Source organism: Neolamprologus multifasciatus, chromosome 23, assembly GCF_963576455.1.
Source record: "Neolamprologus multifasciatus chromosome 23, fNeoMul1.2, whole genome shotgun sequence".
In the NCBI taxonomy this organism is placed as follows: Eukaryota; Metazoa; Chordata; class Actinopteri; order Cichliformes; family Cichlidae; genus Neolamprologus; species Neolamprologus multifasciatus.
Genome location: NC_140460.1, coordinates 27,530,872 through 27,556,260, shown reverse-complemented (window position 1 = coordinate 27,556,260; position 25,389 = coordinate 27,530,872). Strand labels below are relative to the sequence as shown.

The window sequence follows — 25,389 nt, the reverse complement described above, 5'->3', positions numbered from 1 at the left end:
GAAGGTTGGATCTTATTTGACCTTGATGAAGAGGTCAAGGTTCAAACTAATGTGATATATAGAATCCCCATATATCATTTCCTATATGCCTATATGTTGTCAGTACTAACAATTGCAGTAATAGACAGCCCTATGTAGCATTATTATCGCGTTGACCATCGGAGATGGTTAACTGTGACATGATACTTAAATCTTTATATCAGTACTTTCACACTTAGTTTCTAGGTTTTAATGCTTTTTTGTTAGTTTTAGACGGATAAATAATTAGGTTGACCTTGAAGATCTCAGTGGATGTAAGCCAAATTTTAATGGATTAAGTTGAGTTTTATCAGAATTAATTCGAAACTTTTTGAGCTATTGTGTTTGCAGGTATGTGACTTAATCACAATTTGGACCTATTAGAAATGCAATTTATTTGAAGGTACTTCACAGGCTAAGTTTCACGAAGACTGAAGGAGGAGGAGTTCAGGATCAGACATACAGACAAATGCTACAATCCAATGTTTAGGTTTGTTATAATTCTACAGACTCATTGATGTATTAGTAATGCTACACGTAGTCATCCATATTTTACTGTCTGACTCATAAACTGTATATAAAAGACGGGCATAGCCAGCATGATGTTACCCACTCGTGTGTGGGCATTTTGTTAGCATGTTACTTTCTCAAGTCTCACATGACCAGTGAAGGATGGATCTGTCTGAGATATTGAAGACATTGCCCCAGTGATAGCATAACCCACTTTATAATTTATTTGACTCTAAATAGGGCGACATTTTTAAAATTAACATTGTCCTGTGTTAAATAAGACTTAATATTGACCAGTCATCCATCCATTCACTTATCAGGGTCACAGGGGCTGCTGGAGTCTATCCCAGCTGTCATAGGGTGAGAGGCGGGGTACACCCTGCATATCAATGACTTAAATATATCTACAATCTTATGGTGAACAGGGAGAGATACCAGCCAGAAACAGTAGGGCAGGAATAATGTGTATCAGGCTTTGGCTACGGGGACAATACTTGTGAGTCAAGTTGGTTTTGGGCTTCTCGCAGGATTTGGAACATTGCCAGACTTATTATTTAATCACAGGGCTTGTGAATAAGTCATGAGTGGTTTTGGAAGGCACTGACTAAAACCTTTTGTGCTGGACATTTCGTTCTGCCAGATCAGCAACAGCATTTTTTTTTCTACTCCTCATTTTGGTTTGACAAGTTGAATCTTCTTCCTACATACAATGTGAACCAATGAAACTACGCCTTTATTTGTTGTAATCTGATAACATTTCTCCCCCTTGGGCCCAACAGATGATCCGTCATTTATTTCTAATCACACTAATCCCCTCACATGTGAGCCATTATTTCTGAAAAATGAAGTGTGTCATCTGAGGTCTTGCTCCTGCTTGGGAAGTGAACAGAGCCAAGGCCTTATGAGAGGGTTCAGATAAATGACGAATGAGGACATCTGGAGAATTTTGTCAGGGGTGTGTCATTGACAAAGATACTGTAGAGACACAGACAGAGAGGAGGACAGACGGGCCAACCGAGAGGGTCAAAGGATGATAGAGGTATCAGATGGAGGTAATAATAGGAAATATGACAAAGAGATCTATGAATTTAATATGTGACTCATCTACAAAACAGCGTATGAGAACATACTTGACTGATATAACATTATCAATAACTTAGATCTGAGCAGGCTGTTGGTCCACATAAATCTAATGTGGCTTAACTGTAGGTAGGATTACACTGTAAATGGTTATAAGTTATAATCAGCAGGGTAAAGATATAAATGCAGCTACACACTAGATTCCTTTCTGATTATACTACCAAGTGCTTGAATACAGTGCTCGATAACATGAGGAACTGCCATTGGCATGACTTCTTAGATAAACTTGTAAATGTTAGGGTTTTGACGTAATCTAACCAAACACTTGTATATCCAAGGTGGAAGTTTTCCAGAGACGTTAGGGGATTTATTTATTTTTAATGAGGTAACAAACCATTTTTATCTGAACTGGGCATGGAAAGTAGGCGGCGATCTGTGCAGCTGGAAAATTTCGCCAACTTAGGAGGTGCAAAAAAACTACATTTCCTATAATGGCCACATGAGGCAGGCCAGCTTCAAACACCCTGTGTTAAAATTCCCAACTCAGGAGAAGAAAAAAAATGTTTACCTCCTGACAGAAAACCACAAAATCTCCCCATTTTTTGCCTTTTCTGTTGGTGAAATACTCTTTTTGATTGTATTTTACGATTTAAACCTACCACTTTATTTATGAGTATGGCTGCCCTTAATGGCAAGTGGGAGGTGTAGCCGCTTTGATTGACGGGTGTCTCACATGGAGCTGTAGATGCCAGACCTGAGGGGTTTTCTATGAAGGAAGTTCAGTATAGTCAGGCTTTCTTTGTGTTAGCTGGCTTGATGAAACTCCAAAACTTGGACATAATGGGTATCACGTCGTTGCTTATCAGCTTTTCTGCTATCTATAAAGAATATGCAAAATATAATGGCTCCACATTAGAGCTTGAAACTTGAAAGTGAATACATTTGAAGATTAAAGGTTCCTGAGGCATAACCTACTAAAGAAGACGTGGAAATCGGTTTAGTTTGGCACCAGATCAAAGTGAAATTAAATTTACTGATCAACTCTGTATCAATGGTTTGATCAATTTTCTGATGTGTGTTCTATTACCTGCAGTTCCAGCAGTGTAAAAGAGACTTCCTGACAGATTAGAATAAAGTAGAAAAACATTTATACAATTTCTGGTTTTGAATTCATGCAGACACTAGTGACAGTGTGATGCATAGTGTACACTGTTGTAACTACAGCAGCCCTTCATTTGTGACTGTGGCAGCAGAGAATCTACATTAACATTAAAACAGGATGCAAATAAAAGAATCAGTGAAAATGTGGAACTTCCAGTGGATTTTAAAATTAAATGTCAAACATAAACTGTTCTCAAACACATCGACTTAGCCAGGTAAAAAGCGACCCACTTACACCCCTCAGATCTCTTAACTTTGTGGTGAATAACTGTAGCTACAGCTTGTCTGTACTGTGCTTTACTTTTTCCTCAGTGAATTATATCATATTATTTGAATGTCACCTAGGCTTAATTAGCAAAAGCATGCGTCCAAGCAAAGCACCAACCCTGCTTTGCTAACCAAGCCTGCTAGCCTTAGCTGCAAACCTAGAACTCCATATTCTTGTCCAGATATATGAACTTCTAGCTCTAAAAACAACAATAATAAAAACATATTCTATTCAAAGCCAGCAGATGACATCTTATCACGTCATTCAATGCTATAAACATCGCTCTCTTGAGTATGATTGATTGGATAAAGTTGAAGGTCCAATGCTAGAAAAACGTGTATCGTTTAAAACAGATTCAAAAGGAAAAGAAAAAAAAGTCACACAAACCCACATAAATCCACTGCTGTTGAAAACAACAACTTTATATTATAAAAGGCACTGTAGAAATTATCCACATATCTCACTTATCTTAACTGCACTACTGTATAATTCTGTGTAAAAAAACATTCTGTTCAATACGATAATTTTTAAATCTACAACTGTTTATAACCTGCATAGTTCACATTTCTGTATAGCTGTATATCTCATATTTCTGTGTAGTTTTTCATATTTATATCCTGTTCATAGCCTGTACATACTTATAGTTATAGCATATTCATAACATACTTCATACGTGTACATTATAACATACCATAATAGACCCATTTCTGTAATATACTCACATATCTATATTATTGCTAATACATATTTGTAACATATCTATATCATGGCTAAAGCACTTCTGGATGGATGAAAACTTCATTTCGTTGCCTTGTACCTGTGCATGTGCAATGACAATAAAGTTGAATTCTATTCTATTCTATTGTAACAAGTAAAAGGACTCAGTGCCGTGGCCACAGAAACGACTCCGCTAGGCCAGCTTGACATCGCACAAAGAAGGGACACATCGATTCAGCCACGATGAGGCCTGCTTCCCAAATGCCAAATGTGTGTTCTCATTAATGTTACGTAAAACACTTGTTTTGTTTTTTTTTGTTCAACTTTGCTGTTCATCTCATCTCTGACAGCCTGATGCGTCACTTTATTTAGGCCAGTGTTGAAATAACAATGTGATGACACCCGTTATCATGGGACCATATTTCGCAGCGGACTGGGCTTGTTTTCCATTAATGCAGTTGTGAAAGGGTGACCAGATTAGGAAACCCATTTCCTGTGTTTAAAAATCCTGGACAGTGCACGTCAGAGAAAGAGTGAATGAGTATCTGAGTAGGAGTTTGGCCACGCCGCACTAATGGCAGATTTGAGAATTTCCTCTGCTGTAGGTCCCCTATTCAGCAGAAGTCTATTTTCCCTAAACTGTTATGAAAAGAGTAGGTGGTTAAACTGAAAATTATGCTTGTATTAACTCAGAGAAATGAGCTAGCGTTTACTCCAAGCACCTTGAATTCAGCTGGAATGACCTTCAAGTAAACTGCTGCTTTCATTTCTTTTAAACTGCTCCCCTGGATGGTGGTCACACTGTAATTTTGCCTCAGGTTAAACCAGCATTTAGATGCAGCATATATGCTCCCTCTTAAACACAACCTCCGCACTGAAGGCTCAAGTGCGGCTATCTTTAACTGCGTAAACACAACCTTTGTTTTGGTGAAGGCTCGGGGGCTGCTTATCACAGAGGTAAGGCTGGGGATGTTAATGCTGCCCCTGGGAAGGCAAACATTAAGAGATTACCCAGGTAGTGGTTGCACTGTTAGTCAAATGGCAGCTTCCTCCTGCTTATTAATTATCTTGAATAAACAGTCTCCCAACAAGTTTGAAAATTTATGAGACAGGTCTGCAAACACACCTTTTATAGCTCAAAAGAATAAGATTACCTGGTTGGTCTATGGGTGGGAAAAAGACAGGCTTTAGTGGCAGAGACCAGAAAGCAGCTCTTGTATGCTTCCACGGACTGTTTGATATGAATGCTAATCCACCAGGAAACCATCAAAGAGCGTCTGGAGGCACCCCGCTCACCTGACAGCTGGGCAGATTGTGCATGTGTGTGCCACTTCCTTTCTTCCTGTGAACTGGCCACCACCTTACGAGATCTGTGGTCAATTGTTTCTCTAATGTATTTCTAGAGTTGTCAGTGAATCTGAATGGACTCATCATCATAAATGTGTGTAAGTTTAATAACAGGAACCTCACTCAGAGGCTCAAATTTCTGTTAATAGTGATTCCTCAACCAAGAATATATATGAACCCCCCCAAACCAAAGGGGACCTCTTTGCTAACCTTTTTATTGTAGTTTAATTTTAATGGAGGGAGACAAAATATCAAACAAGTAGAAGTACACAGTACATAAAAGTTATAAATTTGAGCCAAATGTCATTGAGTGAAGTATGTTTTTGATCCTTTTACAACCTAGTCACAATTCTGGCTGCCACGGATTGGCTGTGTGCACACAGATTACAATCAATCAATCAATCAATCAAAGATCAAAGAGCCGCCAAAGGATGTCAGGGACAAAACTTTAGACCTGCACAAAACTGGAGTGGGCTACAAACTGTTGTGACAACTTTTGGTGTGATTCTTTGGAAATGGAAGAAATATAAAATCACAATGAGTCTAGAGATCCATGCATGGGGTGAGGTTGATTATGAAAAAGGTGGTGGATCAGCCCAAAACTACATGGCAGATGAAGCTTGATTGGCCAAGCAATAGCCAAGAAACGTAAAGGTAATGTTTTGTTTGGAGATTAAACACGTATTTGAGTCACTGACATGCTAATCAGTTTTTAACTTTTTTGTAATATGTTTTTTCTGGATTTTTGGTTGATATTATGTCTGTCTCCATTTAAATGAAACTAACATTAAAATTACAGGGCTTTCATTTCTTTTTTTCCTAATTCACCCGGGGATCAAATAATTATTTCCCCCACTGTATTATCAGTAAGCTGTAATCTTCCACCTTACACTGGCACACCTAACATCAATCTGAGTAACAGCCCCTGTGTTCACGGGCTGCGCTTCTTTATGTAAAACCAGCTGGTATCGAGTTCTTGCCATTCTGTACATGTAATGGCTGGTAGTAGATGTGTGGCCCTGGGGCTTTGAAATCCACCACATCTGAGCAAACACAGATCGCCAACATCCCCCTTAAATGTTTGTGATTTAACCCATAGTCCAACGATTTTGAGGGGTAATGATTATCAGCTGTACCAATTGAGGGTATCAGACACACGCCTGCCCTGCTGACTGAGATCACACATACACACACAAACACTTGTACACATCTCCTTTGATTTCTCACTACAAGCGCAATCCTTTTTTAGGCAATAGCTGTTGTTAGTTTGTAAATTACAGCCTCTCTGTCTGGCAGAGCTTCACTCTGAAGCAGCCATGATTGATTCCTGCCCATAATCTTATATCCCTCCATCGTGGGATGACGTGTTTTACCTGCTATGCACTGGCAATTAAATTGTTTCGTAACTAAAGGACAGTGCACAAAAACCACAAAGCCTTTTTTGGGTCGTAAAAATGCCTTAGGTGCTACAAAATCTCCCCAAGGGAAAGAAGATGTAAAATGTCAAGGTTATCGGCTACCATCAGTTTCCAGTCAACAAGCTGATGGATTAGATATAAACTGAGGACCAAATAGTCTTCACTGTATGCCAGCAGCATGCACAGTAATTAAAAAGTATACTAAAGGCAAAAAAAAAGAAAAATGCAGGCTATAGAGGGGGAACCCAACCACAGGAGAATCAAGCTCACTTTTAACATGCAGTTACAGATATCTGGATTCTACAGTATGTCATCACAACAATAAGTGAAAGGCCTTCAGCCAGAGAACGGCCATAAAACCCAAGTTTGGCCATAAAAGGCCAGCAAACATCCACGTGGGATTTTTTAGGCTGGCAATCCAAATCATGTTCCATTTTAACAGAGCTCATGCCGAGGCCTGCGCTAAGATGAGAAACAAGAGACAGATGGAGGAGGTGGGCAAAAATAGGGAAAAACTGGTGAAGCAGAGGAGGAAAAAGAGGAGAGTGACAAATACGACGAAGGTTAAGGAGCCACAGGTTAGATGCAAAAATGAGACAACCCTGTGTAGGATAGACCTTAAAAGGAGGAGGTGGAAGAGGAGGGAAGCTGACATATGGATTTGATTACAAGGCGATGATGTCATGTATGTATGTCAGGTAATCAGCCCCTGGGCTGTGTGTATTGTACACCTACGTGTGTGTTAGACAGCCCTCAAGTGCGCTGGGCAAGACCGGGCCTTGTCCGTGATGGCTGCGGAGAGGCTGTCTGATGTGCAGCAGAAACCACACTCAGTGGAGAGAGTGACTGTGTGTCTTTGTCTGACTTTGTCTGCTTCTGCTTCATGCAGCCGGTTGATCAGATCCTTAAACATATTGCTACGGGGCAAAAAATGTGCACGTGTTATTTGAAAAAGAAAAAAAACCACACTCTGCTTTATCTCTGGTTTCCATCTGGTTTGGACATTTATGGTTTTATCAGATTCATACCTTGTATCAGGCACATATATGCACAAATATGCACTCAGAAGCACTTCCCTGCTTCCCTGTTATCTGTGCAACGATTTAACAGCACTGGGAAACCTTACATTTAAAAGTAAATTGTTACAATATAGCTACAGAGCAATTACCGCAAGCCTGTTAATTTCCCTTGTAGTGACCGCTTTAGATGAACTAAAACTTAGCAGCTGCTGTTCAGGACGGGCCTCGACGGTCCAAGTTCGCCCAATAAAGTCACTGGATCCCCTCAACTGAATTCTGCTTACATACTTAAACTATAAGTTACACTAATTCATGCAATTTGTAAAAACCTAAACACCCACACCGCCAATATCACCAATATTGGCCCTGTATTTAATTGTTATTGGATCAATACCAAAATTTACAGTATTATGCATGGTATAGTGCAGTACAGCACTACTCTTTGAATCTAAAAAGAGGTCTTTCATCAGCTTGTGCAGTTGACTTTAAGCATAATACTGTGCACACAGTCAGCTGTTCGAGTGCGTGGTGAGTTCATGGATCCACTTCTGCACCTAGAGAAAACGCTTCCCCTGTGTGTCTCCAGCTTTCAGTGTAATTCAGTTAAATTTGATCTGTATAGGGCCAAATCAGCCTCAAGGTGCCTCATGTTGTAAGCTATTATGTGTATTATTATGTTTTAATGTGGGTGTCAGTGGTTTTATCTTGTGTTTTCCCCTTTTGTTTCTGTACAGCACTTTGGGCAAACCTTCTGTTTTTAAATGTGCTATATAAATAAATTGGATTTGGATTTAAATACAATAATACAGAGAAAAGCTTTGCATCTGCAATCTAAGACAGATATTTTTGCATTTTTTAGAACTGTGGCTACATTTTTCTGACTCTACCATATTATATATGGTTGTAATTATGCACAGATTGTGTGTGAGTACAGGTGCATGTGTTTTTTTAATGGAATAACAAAATGACTTGAGTTGATCTCCCCCCTGTCAAAGTTCCCCGTCCAGTTCATGTGGTGTGCTGCTGACCGTGGTTCAGGAGAATTGTCACCTGCACACTTCTGTAGAGCTGTTCTTAGGCTGCGTTCACACTGCAGGTCTTAATGCTCAATTCCGATTTTTTGATCAAATCCGATTTTTTTGTCTTCTCGTTCACACTACAAATAAAATGCGACAGCAAACGCGCTCTAGTGTGAACGCTCAAAGCGGCGCATGCGCAAAAGAAGACGTCACACACAACGCGCTCTGTTTAGACCCAGACCAACAGTATTGTTTGACTGATGGTCCTTAATATAAAGACTTCGGACTTTACGTTTCCCAATTTTTGCTTTAAGTTATTTTGTTATTTACATAATAAAGTAGATAACCTAATAATGATCCTTATTGCTGTTTTAGAGGAGCGGTGCTTCAAAGGATAGTTGCAGATTTCTGTCAGAATCTGCAGATTATGCAGTACAAATAAAATGTTCACGTTTCTCCAACGTTGTCTTCCCTACAGTTTCACCGGATGGACAGGAAGCGTTCACGATGTCTTCTCCGGCGCTGATAATTGGCGTCTGTCTCGTGTCAGTGACGTAAAAGACGGATTTAATGCGACATGACCGTTCACACAGCAGTCGCTTTCTGAAACATCGGATATGTATCGGATTCAGGACCAAAAAAGTGACCTAGATCGGATTTGAAAATATTGGATTTGTGCCGTTCACACTGTCACACCATGATCGGATATGAGTCGCATAGGGTCAAAAAAATCGGATTTGATGCACTTTTGTGTGAACGTAGCCTTAGTCTTCAAATGCTTTGTGTAAATGTCATGTGTCTGACACACACTTATTATGACCCTGACATAATTTGTACTTCACTGTGATGTTATTCTCATTCTTTCCCCCCACAAATTTGAAGTAATTTTGCAACATGTGCTTCGGAGTTGATAAAAGACTGATTTTGGTTGTGCAGATCCATGTCCAAAGATAAACCACAAATTCAGGAAGTCTACTTAGTGATGAAAGTTTCACCGTAAAATCATTTCAAGCTGCACCTAAATTTACAGAAGAAAAGAAAATGATGTTATGAAACAGGAACAAAAAAGGAACACACAATGTCGTTAAATAATGTTGAAATAAAACATTGTTTTGCATAAATATATTTTTAAAAATCATCTGGTCCTTAGGAACATCTAAAATGATTTAAATCTAACCTGAGGTGTGAAACAGCATCTGGTAGATTTCACCATTTCATTGTATATTTAAACAAAATGAAGCTGAAATACAGAAGCAGTGTGAAAAGCTAAGTACATCCCATCCTTCAGTAGCTTGTAGAGCCTACAAGTTCTTTGTCACTTTATCAGTCCGTTACATCATTGTAGGGGAATTTAGGCCCTCTCTTCTTTATAACATCACTTCATTTTCCACCACAGTATTTCCGTCAGGTTGAGGTCTGAACTTTGACTGGTCAGCTATTCAGTTGTAGATCCAGGACAGATGTCCTAGAATACTAGTCTAGAATCCTTTGACATGCAGAAGAGTTCATGGTTGACTCAATGACTGCAAGGTGTCCAGGTCCTGTGACTGCAAAACAAGCCCAAATCACCACACCTCCACTACCGTGCTTCAGACTATATAACACACTATATGAGCTCTTGGGGTTTTTTGCAGTTACTCTGAGCATTGCACAGTCTGACTTTGGAGTGAATTTGCTGAGACATCCACTCCTGGAAAGGCTGACAGTTATCTTAAATGTTTGCTGCTAGTTAATAATCTTTCTCAATACAGGATGATTTCAAATTGTTTGGAAATGGCCTCATAACCCTGCCCACATTTATGGGCTATAACTGCTTTTCTAAGCTCACTGCTGATGTCTGTCCTTGGCATTGTGTTAACACACGCCTGAATGCTCCAGAGCAGCAGACTGCCCAAACTTGTTTTGTAGTTTATCTGAGGTCATATTACCTCATTTCAAGACCTGGTGATTTATGTTAGAACTCAAACTCGGTGTGCTTCCCTTTAACCACGTAAATAACAGAATCAGCCGATTTCACGTGACTTATGTGTCATGCATCTTTCCATCATTCCTTAACCAATACTTGTACACCTCAGCCAACTTCAAACTCTGAAAATAAGGCTTTACTTTTCCTCCACAGCTGTAGGGTAAACAGTACAATTCAACTGTTCTTGTTGTGATGACAAAGATGTATCATCCCCAGTCAGAATCACACCGGAGACCATGATAGTGTCAGTCTGAACAAAGCACTAGAAAGCAGGCCATCAGTCTTTCAGACCCACTAATGCTTCATGTACGAGATAAGCACATCATGTGTCATTCGTACACATCTGGAATTCCCACTAATACCAGGTCCAAAAGAACATGTCGAAATGGCCTTGAGACTGGATGAGTTCAAAAAGCACACGTTGCTCATCCAAACCAAATCCCAAACCTTCATTCTTCTGTGTATTGTCAGCGCTATAGTCATTCCACTGAGGTTTCATAACACCTCTTCATCCCCACACTATTTGTCATTTGGCTTGTCACAGCAAACATGTTTGTGTGGCCTGCTCTTGTGTTTGATCCTTGACATCTGTTTCAAGTGTACAGTACTCAGGGCTCCGAATATGTCCTGATTTAGAAACAGGGTCTTATTTTGGATGACCGAATTGTTTGTTCCAAGAACAAACACTTTATTGCAGGGAAATGGGGAAAAACACATTGCTATAACAGATCGTGCTGATGGTAATCCGTCACACTAAGTATTGCACTGTGCAGATTTTCAACAGGTTGAAAAAAACAGCTCGTCTATGAAATGAGTGAAGACTTCGGTCTCAGAAAAGTAGGCAACAATGCCTTTCTGCTTGTGCTTTAGCTTCTCTTTGGTCTTTAGCTGTTGAGTAACATGTGACAATTCCCATGCAGAAAGCTCTACCCAGTCCCTGTCTTTTTAGCTGGTGATATATAACCTGTTCAAGACACCAAACAAAATCACATTTTGTGTGTTTGCACAGGAACCTCGTGACCTGAAAGACATGCTATCTTTGGCTTCTACGAGCACTCTTTGCACAGACTTTTCACACAGCCTCATTCGTTGTCCTCCAACAACAGTCTCCTCCAATTGGTCAAAAAACACTGTGATTAATTGGATTCTTTTTTTAAACATAACTTGTTGTAATGTTTTGAGTTTACTTCCTTTTAGGAATTCGTGAGTCGTGTCTGGCACCCGCTGCGACTCACGAACGTTGCTCCGTGCGCTATTAATGAACAGACATCGACTCAGATTGTGTATGCTGGCATCCGCTGTATCGGCTAAATTGAATTTTGCTTGGAATACGCCACTGGACAAAGTTTGGGTTTTACATTTCCGGCCTTAAAGTTGTCCAGACTCTGGTTAAAACGCTTCCTAGATGCTTGTGGCCTTGAACGCTAACTCAATTTGAATGTAAAAGCCTCATTTCCAGTATTATTGCATGGTCACAATTACATCCTGTGATGCCAGAAATAAATGACAGTACCGACTTTTCCTCATACTGCATAGCGTTCAGCTGACAGGAAGGGTCATAAAGTGAGATGGGCGTGTAGATTGAACACTTGCGAGCCTTTAATCTGTATCCTGGTCATCAAGTAAGTTTAACATGGTCATATTTTTAACATATTAATCCTGCCCTACTGTCGCTTTAAATTTACCCAGAAAATCCAGTTCCTTCAGCTCAGTTGGCAGAGCTCGTAACATTTAGCAACAGTGACCTCAGCCATTGTGAAGCCATGACATATTGTATTTAGTGGGCAGGAGACAGGAAGACTCTTGCCCTCGTTATTCCCTTACACAGCTGGAATCACTTATAACTGCGACTGCCTGAAGCACGTACTCGTAGAACATGCTTTGTGTTTTTACAAACTGTTATGTAACTCATTTGCTGTCTGCCATGCATTGTCACCTTACACCGAGCATGAAACCCTGCCGTTCTCGCACCATGTTTGTCAGGAGCTAGTTATGTCACTCGCTGAAATGCTCCTGAAGTGTCATCACTCCTATTGTCTTGAATATACTGGGCACATTTATTCCCACAAAAAACTGGGAAACCTCACTTAAAGATTAAATTTGCGCCCCTCATGTGACAATAGGTGACACACTGTGGCTTCTGTCTTCAGTTAAAGGCTGAGAATTTTCAGAGTAAGGTGAGAACACCCCCGATGAGGAAAAAAATAAAGACTTTGGCGTTATGAGCCAAACAATGCGCCACGGATAAAGACTGATGTGCGCTGACTTAAGCTGTGATTACATCACAGTGTGGAAAGCCATTGTTTTGTTTGTGGAGCCATTAGCTTAAAGCCACTTTTCACCACACAGGTAAGATGTTTAACCACCCAACCGTTGCTTCAGACTTTCTCATAACCTGGCTCAGTCCAAAGGCAGAGCTCCAATGTGTAATCTTCATACTTTGGATTTTGAGAAGATAAATAAGCAAATAAGTTGTGAAAAATATGCTGGGAAGCAGATGTTGTTTGCTCCTGGGCCATGATGGCTGCTTTAGTTTCTATGTTCCAGCCTCCAGATTCATATTTAATAAAAACATATGACCATAGTCACACAAGTTTATTTTACTAGAGAAAGTAGTTCTGATGTGTATAAGAGACATTTCTCCCCATACTCAGATCACTCGAAATACACCAGCCCACTAAGTGTGGAAAATTGTAATACTAAAACCCCCCCATCATCAAAAGCAGGCCTAAAAACAGACAGATATCCAATTACGTATCTAATCATCTTACTTAAGCCTTCTTTCTATTTCTGCATGAGACTAAACAACAAATGACTGGATTATTAATTGGCTATGACTCAAGAACATTATCTGCATCTCAATCTCAATATACTCTTGCTGCACAGAACAAAACTTCTACTAGCTCGCTCCAAATTTGTAAAATGTAAGCTTCTTACATGTAAAGTAATCATTCTTATTTTGTTGTGCCATCAAACCACTATATATCCACCGCAGACAAACCTACAGTGAGGGAAACTTTGCTTTTTAACCAAAGTTTCCCTCACTATAGTCCCACAGACAAAAAGTGGGACTATATAATAGTCCCACTTTTTGTCTGTATTTAATACAGTTTGCACACGCAACACACACTGTTTTTATTAATGAGCTGCTTTTTTATTTTTACATATAAACTGAGCAAAATATGTTAATTTTAGAAAAGAAAAGTACATCAATACACTACTAACTTACTTATACTAGGCTATATGCAGTCATGATAAAATCTTGTATGCTAGCTAGCAGCTACCATATTAGCATAGCTATTTTAGATGAATAACCTGAAGTTTCAAATGAAACTAGGAATGTAGCCAGAACAAATGTTCATGATACCCTACACTATGTTGGCTACCCTACCCTAGGTAACATAGGCAGCATATAAATCGAGCGCTCTAGTCTATCCTTATGCGCTGAAGAAGGAGGGTGCCCACAAGCACAGGACAACTATACGTGGAAGATGGTGACCAGTACAGCTGCTGCAATTGAGGTTTTGCAGACATGTGACCACAAACCACACGATGTTAGCTTGTGTGCCATTTTTGAAGTGTGAGAATCATGGTGACAATATAGGATCGAGTGAATAAGACCCCAGTCATGCAGGTCTACAGGCCAGTCATTGACCGCCTGGCACGTGTATTCCCCAACCAGTTGGTAAAATCCTCCCAGTGATTGTTTTGGGTGCTGGGATATTGCTGCGGTTGTAGTTTGAGTGGAACTGACTGACTTGCCCAGCCACTCTCCAAGCTGTAGTGAAACTGTCCAAAATCGGATGCAAGGCGAATCCAGTTTTTGTCACACTTTTTCAAGTTTATTACAGCTGAGCTTATAGTTATTATTTGTAGAGAAATAACTACAGGAAATCTCAGCAATCCTCTAACAACAAAACCAATTACAGGAGGTTTTTGGTACTGCTTCTTTACCCAATGACAGCCAGCAATGCCCCGGAACTTCTGTAATCAGTTGGTGAATACACATTTTCCCCTAGCAACCGGTGATTGTATCATGTCCAACTATTGATCAGTTGCCCACATGATGTCACATGAGATACTTCAATAGCTCCACCCTTACTCATTGATAAGAAAAGCAGTAAGAGTCGGGTATGGAAGTGCTTTGTGTTGTAGGTGGATGAATAAGGGGTGATAATTGATTTAAAAAAAAGGCAATATGCAAATGATTCTTTAGTGCTTTTCTGACAAAGGAAAGGGATATTTCCAGCTTAGCGAAGCACCTAAAAAATGGCATCCAGATGTGTTCAATTCAGCATACAACAATATCCAAAGTATTATCATTCTTATGCTGAAATACACATGTTTATTTAAGATAGCTGGAACTGCTGTTGCGAAATCAACTTTGTTCCGTCTGCTCAGATGTTTGCAATGAATAACATTATATAAATGCTTATACTGACACAATGTACCAAACAAAAAACAAGACTTGTTTTGGCATCGTATTAGGTAAGTCAAGCAAATCTACTCATATTGGTACAGACCGCCCCCCCCCAAAAAAAAAAAAAAAAACTTCAAAATTAGGGTCAAGCGATCCTTTTCCTTTTCAACAGAATTAACAGAATCCCACTGAGCATGTGCGGAGAAATACATCTGACATTTATGAAAAATTGCAAATAGTGCTTAAAAGTTTTTAAAAAAAGAAGACCTGGCTGACATAATGGGCCGTGTTTGTTGAAAGAACAGGTCAGTACTTGGAAACTAAATCTGCCACTATGTGCACAAAAACACTGCCTAGGGAGAAGAAACTACATTTTATGTTTTTTCATCACTCTAATATACTTGAAACTAAATAGGTTTTAACTCGAATTTCCATAATACAGCATACTAACTGTGCTCACCGCTCCATGACACTAAACAGGTTCTGCTACTAGGTGGCTATAAGGGAAACACTCCCTGAGCTTAATCAGCATCACTAACAAACTTTTTGAGAGACTAAATGCCAGGGGATCTCTTAGGAGTGGGCTGTGTATACATTTCACAAAGATACAGTATGCGTTACAAGTCTTGTCATGTTCTCCAGCACTGGTCTCAGTTACAAATCCGCATCCAAGAATCTCTTATTAACTTTGCAAGCTGATTATTTTTCCCCCTCTTCTCCCTTGGCTGAAAAAATGAGTTAAGCTGACAAGACCCATAAGGACATACTGTAACTCGAACTCTTCATCTGTCCTCGCTTACTGTTCGGCCTCTAGAGCACTGACAGACCGTGCAGATATTTCACACATTACATACGACAAGGCATACCTTTTCCCTTCTTATGTTTTTTGTGCCACAACCTTTAGTTAAACAGTTACTCCAGCAGGCTTGCTCAAGCGCAGTTACACATGCGAGCAAGCACACCCCCTTCTTGTGAGCCTCTGTAATGCAAAGCTCCATATAAGGACATGTTGATGATGTAATGGTCCATAGGCAGGGAGCACATCCCTTATTGTTTGGTCTGACTGCAGGAATGCCCACATTACTGCTACTAAGAGTCTGAGAATCAGAGAGAGAGCGGGAGAGCCGAGAGCCCGGGTGTTGTACGGCAAGTTGATCATGAGCTTGTGGCTGTAAAGCTGGGAGAGAGCCGCTGGCACAGGTAGGCACACAAAACATTGCCTTTGAGGAGAAGAACTTTCAAAACTTTAAAAGAGCTGCTCCCTTGATGAGCCTGAACACACACATATTTTCAGGCTTGCATCTTGTCATTCTGGTTGTTCTTTTAAATTATATTTTGTATAGTTACATCTGAAATGCGTCTTCTTTAAAACAGCTGCATAGGAAAATTAAGACATTAGATTCTACTTAATTAGACACCATTGTGGGGGTTTTAATCCCCAAGTATCTTTTTGTATATTTGCTGAGAAATTCTTATAAAAGTTGAATGAATTTAATAGAAATGATCGGAAAGGAGCCCTTAATATGACAACTAAAATATGTAGACAGGGAAATCTAAGGTAAGGTCCTAAATGTTCCTGGTTGTGTACTATGTAAGTCACATAATAAGCAGAAATTAGTACACAATGTACGCCTAATTGAATTACACACAAATATTTGGGTCCCATGTGTAACAACAAGAAAAATGACTGTGTGCGACTGAGTGTGTGTGCAATAGCAGATGGCATAGTTCTGTGATGATAGTAATAAGTATATTATATTAATTCAAGTCATACCCATTGAAATTACGAGTAATGTCATTAACTGCCTTGTATAAAACAGCAGCTGTGTTTAAAGTAAGTAAAACAGTTTTGGTGCTTAAGACCCGAATGTTTCAGGAGAGTCACATCCAGGTTTGGTTCACACCATGTTATTAATCATAATACCACTAGCAGGAAGTTAATAAATACCCGAACAACATATATCACACGTTTTGATTGCACTCTGGGGGCATATCACAAGGCCTGTGCGGATTTTAAATACAGTCCGTGGACCTCATCAATCAGTGTCCTCCCTTTGAACTGTTGTCACACCAGCATCTGTTAAAGAAGGAGGAGATGTTCATGTATGTGCACAGGATATATTAGTCTATACATACATGACCTAATCGCTTGCGGTGAGGAAATGGCACAGCAACCCGCAGAGGAGGCACAGCGGCACTTTACACACAGCGGGTGAGCCACAGTTTCCAGCATAAAAACAGAGGGAAGCCCTCGGCAAAGCTGTAATGTGTGCTAGTGTGTCTCCCGTATGGACTTGGCTGAGAGTTCCCGACTGGATGTTTCCTTTTCTTTGAGTGCATTCATGTTATCGTACATTTGAGAGAAAAGGAAAATATAATATAACATTAAGATATCCACTCAAGGACCCTAACACACTAAATCACTCAGCACAACTTGTTTTTCCATGACACTTAACGACTGACAGTGGTGACTGTGCATCTGTCTTCCTGGGGAAACCGCTCTGAATGAAATTAGTACCTGATGCAAAGTTTGCACAGGCTGCTCCATGAGTAATAATAGTGATAGCTGTTAAACTGTTATGTGACCAGCTCTTTTTTCAAGAATCACAGATCTCTGTGTAAAGGAGCTACACTCTTGCAATGCTGAAAATGTAGCGTGATGGGGTTCAAAATGTAGCCCTGAAAAAATGCAACACACATTTGTGTGTTGCAGTAAATTAGATGGTGACAGCAGGTAGGTTGAGCTACTAACCATCATTTAAAAGTTTGATTGTACTTCCTTTAGGTGCCACCTGAGGTTGGCTCCACAAAGGAGTCAATCATGGAAGGCTCCAATTTTAAAATGGAAGACCAAAGCATTAGAAAACATGTTTTCAACTTTGACCCAAAAAAAAGAGAAAAAGAAAAAAGGTTTTGGCCTCTATGGATAGTTTCCCCCTCTCATAACAACTCTAAGTGGGATAATTTTTTTAATAACTTATCCAGCTGGACAATTGAGCTTCCCTGACGCAGGTAGTTGAAGCTGATCGGAGTCTGCTAAGCCTCATCCACTACTTTGAGTCATTAAACTGGACCTCTTCACTGTATGTATGTTGCATTTTAATAAATTATCTGACTAATATTAGATTATTATGGTACAGACCATCCAAAAAGTTTGTCCTTCAGATGTGCTGAGGGAAATTTTACTACTCTATTATTTCTAACTACACTAATTACACTAATTAGCTGATATGGGTCTGTTGTGTTACACTTTGTGAATGCAGCTTGCTAACCAAGCTAGCTAGTATTAGCTGCTAACTTAGCCATCCACCCTTTTATCAATAAAAGCTAACGTCTAGCTCAAAAAAAAGCTTTGGCTAATATGGCAACGTTGACAGCTCAAGGTGTGGAACAATGGGTGACATCACGAGAGATAAGTCCATCGTATTTTTTTTCACCAAGTGTCACTATGTTTGTTTTTGCCCCATCCATGCAACACGCAGTGTGCTCTAAATTATATCTAACAACCCAAAATGGTCTCAGATGTTGCTCTGTTGGCCAATTACATTCATCTCTCTGTGTGTCCCTGATGAGAAGAAGTCCGGGAACAAATTTTCTGATTTAAAGATTTTTTTCTGTACCACAGAGTACATCAGGCACAGAGTAATATAGTCCTACAAAGGAGATAGAATTTGTCTTTAGTAATGCAAAGTTCTCTTGCATGCAGTAATTTGGATTAATATCCATTTCAGAACTTTTTTTGTTTGTTTTTTTAAGCCAGAGTGACAGAGCTTCCAGTAATACTAGGGAACAAAGTATGTTGATCTTTCTATTTTCGCCGATGACATCACTAGGAAAACAGTGGGGACAGAGATAAGAGATTAAATAAATAGTGATTACAGACTGGTTTGAAAAGGACATGTCTGCCTGCTGTAGAGGAGTTTTGCTTTGCAGCTTTTCACATGCATAATCTAATCAAACGCAACCTTTCAGCACATGCATGGCTCCTAATGAGGCGATAAGTATTTTGATGACACCACTAGCAAGCACTCTGTAGTCCTGGGCTTGATTTGCAATCAACATGTGTAGGAGATAGGATTAAAAACAAGAGCAAGCTATGTTGATAAAACCCAGACAGAAAAGTGCAAGTCCTTGGGGCTATCAGATACCTTGAAATGAAAAAGTATGATTAGAGATGTGTTTAATACACTGTTGAACACCATGCCACCTAATAACCCCAGCATAGCAGCCATATCAATCCTCTATATGCAAAAATCAAAGTAGTTTATTCAAGACATAAATCATTTTTTTAAACTGACATACATGTAAGTGTGTATTAATATATACCACCATATAACTTAAACTTCTTCATGTAATTTCACCAGAATAGATCAAAATGTGTAGATTGTCTCTGTTTTAAGTTAAACTGGAATATAAGTAGTAAAAGTGAACAGAGCTTTTGTAGTTGTATAAATGTAATTGACTGAAGTTTAAAGTAATATACCGGGGAACCTTTTCAAAAAAATGGTACTAAAGTATATTATTTGAGTAAATATACTTTGAGTTTACCATGAAAAGCTAAACTATAAAGGATGGTGCAATCTTGTGTTGTGTGATGCTATAAATTTTGGTATCGCTCGGATTTCAAATACAGGGTCAGTATCGCTGATACCAATACCGATACCGATAGAGCAGGGTGTCATGATTTATGAGATGAATCTTCATCAGTTTGGAAATTATTAACATATGTTAATGACCAATAAATCACTGTGACTTTTACTTTCTACAATAATTAGTTAGCACTGAAACTGGGTGTTTTTAGCACCTTGGAATGTAAATGTGCCTGTCTTTGAAGCGCTTTGGGTCACCTTCTGTTGTTTAAATGTGCTATAAGCAAATAAAACATAAGAAACAGAAAGGTTCAGACAATTTTCACAGTGTATGTTAGAGTTATATTTATATAAAGTATCAACCCTGGCGCTTTAGTATCGATACAATACCGATACCAGCGTTGCTATCAATACTATCAATATTTGGATTGATCTAACCACCTCTAGTGCAATGCTCTACTCTGACTATACCCAATATTACAATGGTACATCTTTGTTAGAAAATTTCAACATAATTTACTATAAATAAGTTTATTTTTTCTTGTCCATAAAAAGATTTCCTCCCATAATGCATTACAACCACACTAATAATTAGGTCTTATTATTAATCATACAGATTTATATGTACTTTGTTGGGTGTTTTTCTATGTAATAGCAGCACATGGATCTAGTTACATGTGTCCCCCTAAATCCAACTGCCCTTTAGCAGCTACTGAAGAAAGAAATGACATACTGCTGTAGAAGTGACCCACCCTACTGTACCACACTTACATCATGGCCCACAACCCAAGTGTACATGTGGAATTTGTGTGTGTGTGTGTGTGTGGGGGGGGGGGGGGTCTTCTGAATAAACCCTGCGGAGCTCTAATTGCTTTTGGAAGCAGGGGGAATTCCTTTAAAAGTATAAGAAAAAAAAAAAGCAGGGTGGGTAGGTGGTGGTGGGTTTAGTGAGGGGGAGGAGGGTTGGTAGTAGAGGAACCCCTTAATTAAAGGATTGTTCCATGCCAGTGGGCCATCTGTGTGGAAACGCCTGGCAGAAGCACACTCAGCAGTCATAACATATTTCCTCCAGGGGCTGTAGGCACTTTGGTGATGCATGCATGTGCCAGACGCCTTGACCCTGGCTGCACACTGTACTTAAGGGACTACAGCTGCATCACATGGCACACATATTCTATAGTATAAAAATATGGGATTTCATTAGTTGTGGAAATATAAATATTACATATGCTACCCTGTCGGGTCTTATTTTTCTTAAACAGACTGCTTCCGATTTTATTTTATTTTTGTCAGTTTGTCAGCTGTGACAGACATTAAAAAAGTTTACATTCTAAAGTGTTTCTCATTTTTGCTTGAATCCTGATTTCCTGATTTGCTCTTGTGCAATGATGCAGTTATTTCCTTCTATGAGCTAACAATCAGGCCTCAGATTTAGATTATAAGTGGGTCACAGACATATTTTATTGTGCTTGCAATAAGTCATGTTGTCCAGTCAGATGATCACTTTCAGAGGTCAGCATTTGGCTGTGTGTCTCTTTTCTGACAGGGGACGTAGGTCTTACGCTACCCCCTCACCCACTGTGGAAACTTTCGGAAATTCACTGATTGTTAAACTTAAGACCCACTATTTAGAGTAGGAACTCAGGTTTCCAAAGCATATGAGAATTAGCTGGCACTGAGGGAACAAAAATTAACCAAAGGTATTTCAGAACGTAAAGTGATGCTTTTTTTTTATTATGTGTTAAACTTTCCATGACATAAGAACTTTATTCCTCCTTAGAAATGCTGGGAAAATAATAGTGTTTATGATGTGTCAGAGCTTGGAAAGCTGGACTGTATGGATAACAACAGTGAGGGTGTAGAGTTCCTTTAGGGGTGTTCTTATATAATATTAGTGGATAAACAGGATTAGCATTTTAGATATTTAGGTTTAGGATGCTCTATTTTTACCCTCTATGGAAGACTTAAGCAGCCAAAAAATAAATAAATAATAATTGAGAAATTATCAAAAGACAACAAAATACAAAGGTAAATATTAAAAGGAAATATCAACCTATATAAGGTTTCAAAAATTAATTAACACCTATTTTTACATTTTTTTTCTATATTTTGTGCTTTTTAATTAAATGACGTACTTTTCTCAGGAAAAAAGCTAACTAATCAAATTCCTAAAAATCATGTCACTTTTTTTCTTTCCTTTTATTACAGGTTAAAGCTGTTAATTGATCAGGAAAAGGCCTACCAAGAACGCAAAGACGAAGAAAACAACAAAAAGGTGGCAAGCCTCAAGGAGGAGCTGACAAAACTCAAGTCGTTTGCATTGATGGTTGTGGATGAACAGCAGCGTCTTACCGAGCAGCTGAATCAACAGACAGCTAAAGTTCAAGAACTGAGTGCCAGTTCTTCACAAGCCCAGGAAGAGCTGAGCTCAGCTAATGCTCGTCTGCAGGAAGAGGAGCAAAAGGTCTGTCGCTTGGAGGCTGAGCTGCGTGACCAAGCCAGTCGATACCATCAGGAACAGGAAGCCATGACTGCCAAATTAACCAGCGAGGATGCCCAAAACAGGCAGCTGCGTCAGAAGCTTTCAGCTCTGAGCAGGCAGCTTGATGAGCTGGAGGAGACCAATAAAACCCTGCGCAGGGCTGAGGAGGAACTGCAAGAGCTGAGAGACAAAATTAGCCGTGGTGAGTGTGGAAACTCTGGTCTCATGTCAGAGCTTGAAGAGTTACGAAAACGGGTACTTGAAATGGAGGGAAAGGATGAAGAGCTGATCAGAATGGAGGACCAATGCAGGGACCTCAACAAAAAACTGGAGAAAGAGGCCAGCCAAAACCGGTGCCTGAAAGCTGAAGTGGACAAACTGAATCAGAGAATCATGGACTTGGAGAAACTAGAGGATGCATTCAGCAAGAGCAAACAAGAATGCAGCTCACTGAAAAGCAACTTGGAGAAAGAGAGGTCGGTGTCAAAGGTTCTGACCAGTGAGTTGGAAGTCCTCAAAGTCAGAGTCAAAGAATTGGAGGCTGCTGAAAGCCAGCTGGGAAAGACAGAGCTGACTATGAAGGAAGATCTCACCAAGCTAAAGACTCTCACAGTGATGCTGGTGGATGAGAGAAAGGCAATGGCAGAGAAGCTGAAGCAAATGGAGAACAAAGTCCAGAACAGCACAGGCAAACTGCAGGCTGAACAGGACAGAGTTACATCAGTTACAGAGAAGCTTATTGACGAAAGCAAGAAAGCACTGAGATCAAAGGCTGAGCTTGAGGAGAAAATCTGCGGTGTTACAAAGGAAAAGGATGACTTGAAGGCCAGGTTAAGAGCTGAGGAGGAGAAGAGTAACGATTTGGAGTCTAAAATAAGCTTGATGAAGAAAAGGTTGCAATCACTTGAGACAATAGAGAGAGAATACCTGAGAAACAAGGCTAAAGAGGAGAATATCAAAACGCCAATTGCTAACCGCTTCCAGCAAGAAGACAACAAAGTAAAAGATTTGACCCAGGAAGTCGAACGCCTCCGACGCAAGTTAAAAGACATGAAAGTGGTGGAAGGCGAATCATTAAAAACAGAGGCGTTTGAATCGCTGGAGAAAAGATTTAACAACGAGCAAGAAAAAGCTAAAGCCTTGATGGAAGAGCTGGAAGTATCTAGAAAAGAGCTTTCGAAGTACCAGCTGGTTGAAAAGAAAGAGTGCAACCAAGAGCACGTCCTTTACAAACGCCTTAAGGAAGAGGAGGCCAAGTCCAGCCATTTGACCAGAGAGGTGGCAGCTCTGAAAGAGAAGATTCATGAATACATGGGAACAGAAGAGTCCATTTGCCGCATGAAAACTGACCACTCGACACTGCAGAGAAAACTGACCCAGCAGGAAGTCAGAAACAAAGAACTGGCCAGAGAAATGGAGACGCTCACTCGAGAGCTGGAAAGATACCGACGGTTCAGCAAAAGCCTTCGCCCAGGAATGAACGGCAGGCGCTTTTCAGACCTGCATGTTTCCACTAAGGAGGTTCAGACAGACCCACTTGATTTCATGTCTCCCAACTACAAGGGTATGCCACCACTGGAACGTGCAGTGGTGAACGGCAAGCTGTACGACGAGAACGAACCGGAAGAAAATGCAAATTACAGCAATGAGCTGCAGCTCACCAAATGTAGCCCCGCGATTATCAATAATGTAAATAATCTTAACAACAACCTGAAAAGAGCACGAGGCCCACTCCTTAAGAACAAAGACGCTCCTCATCAGGTCAATGGAAAAATGCAACCGCGGCAGAACGGCAGCCATGTTCAGCCTGGAGACGTTGTGCTGACCCACAGTCCTGGGCAACCTCTGCATATTAAAGTGACACCTGACCACGGACACAACACTGCAACGCTAGAGATCACCAGTCCAACCACAGAAAACACCCAGTCATTCACCAGCACTGCTGTCATACCCACAAGCGGGGGTCCACCCAAACAAAGAATTACCATCATCCAGAATGCATCTATATCCCCTAATGCAAAATCCATTTCCCCAACAGCAAAATCTAAGAGTTCCTCTGCGTCTGATGAGCCATGTTCACCAGATAGGGCCCTGTCACCTTATACTATGGCTACATACTCCAGAGCGATGACCCCAGACTCTTGTGGCTCTGTAACCCCAGACAGAGCCATGTCACCAATACAAATAGTATCAGTGATGACAGGCACCCCAGACCGCTCCTTATCCACGGAGCCAGTCGAGGTTGTTGGAGGACACGCCGTCTTCCGCGTGACCCCTGAAAGGCAGAACAGCTGGCAGGTCCAGAGGTCCCCCAGCTTGGGGCCCAACGTCATCACCACAGAGGACAACAAAATCCACATTCACTTAGGGAGCCCATTCATTCAGGGCATCAGCACTTCGTCCCAAACGCAGAGTCCATGCCACACGCCTGGACTTCCAGAACAAAGGACTCAGGTCCTTGCAAACTGCAGTTCTCCTACTGTCAAAGCCAACAGCAAAATCACAAGTAGCATCATGATTAAGCCCACCTCCACCCCAATCCAAAGGCCATCACAAATTACAGTAAGTAATGCCTACAACTGACCTGATAACCTCCAAAACCTTCCATCCCATCCTGCCCATAAGATACCTCTTATACCCCAACTCTATACCCTAAAAAAGTCTGATTTGCTTCATTTTTGAGCTTAAACGGTTGAATGTTTTACTTTTCATTTTTGTTGGTTTGCTTGGTTCTGTGTGATAAAGTTTAAACAACTGTGTGCCTGCATGAAAAAATAAAGCACTAGAACTTGAATTAATCTGACATAACACAAGGTTTTAACTTAAGTGCACTTACTGTATTGTACTCAGTGGCACATTTGCCATGTAGTCAGACTATTCACACTGATGTATCGTACCAATTTTTATACTTCATACTCCACATACTGCATTATTATTAAGTTGTTTTCTTTCCTGAGAATTAAAGTGTGCAAAAAGAAGTATGTTTTAGTTTGTCATCCATGCTTGCCTATTTCATTTATTCACTAAATCCAGCATGTTTTGAATTTTTTCTTTTTAAAAAGACATATAATGTGGGAATATGCCAATAGATTAAAATCAGCTCTTTGATTTGATTTGTGCTGCATGCACTGTAACGTTTTAACACTTAAAGACTTGAATCCAGTAAGTCAACGTCAAAATGTCTGCAGATCACTTTCCGTTAGACTCAAGTGGAAGATTTTTCAGAATAAAAAACACAGTGCTTATGTTTGACCAGATGACACAAAAGCAAAGTCAAAAACCCCTCAGGGATTCTCACATGGTTGAGTTAAAATCATAAGCTGATGTCATAGTTTCTTCTTCGGGACACAGAAACCCAGTAACTGAGAAAGAAAA

General features: G+C 40.1%; 1 protein-coding gene across 2 annotated transcripts in view; it reads left to right on the top strand.

Annotated features, from left to right (window-relative positions):
* Positions 1-25,389, top strand: part of filip1l (filamin A interacting protein 1-like) — a 101,692-nt gene that overhangs the window by 68,868 nt on the left and 7,435 nt on the right. For both annotated transcript variants that reach the window (XM_085150769.1, XM_085150768.1), the window contains exon 5: positions 21,741-24,576. In XM_085150769.1, the coding sequence (XP_085006895.1) occupies positions 21,741-24,576 (2,836 nt within the window). The remainder of the gene's footprint in view (positions 1-21,740; positions 24,577-25,389) is intronic.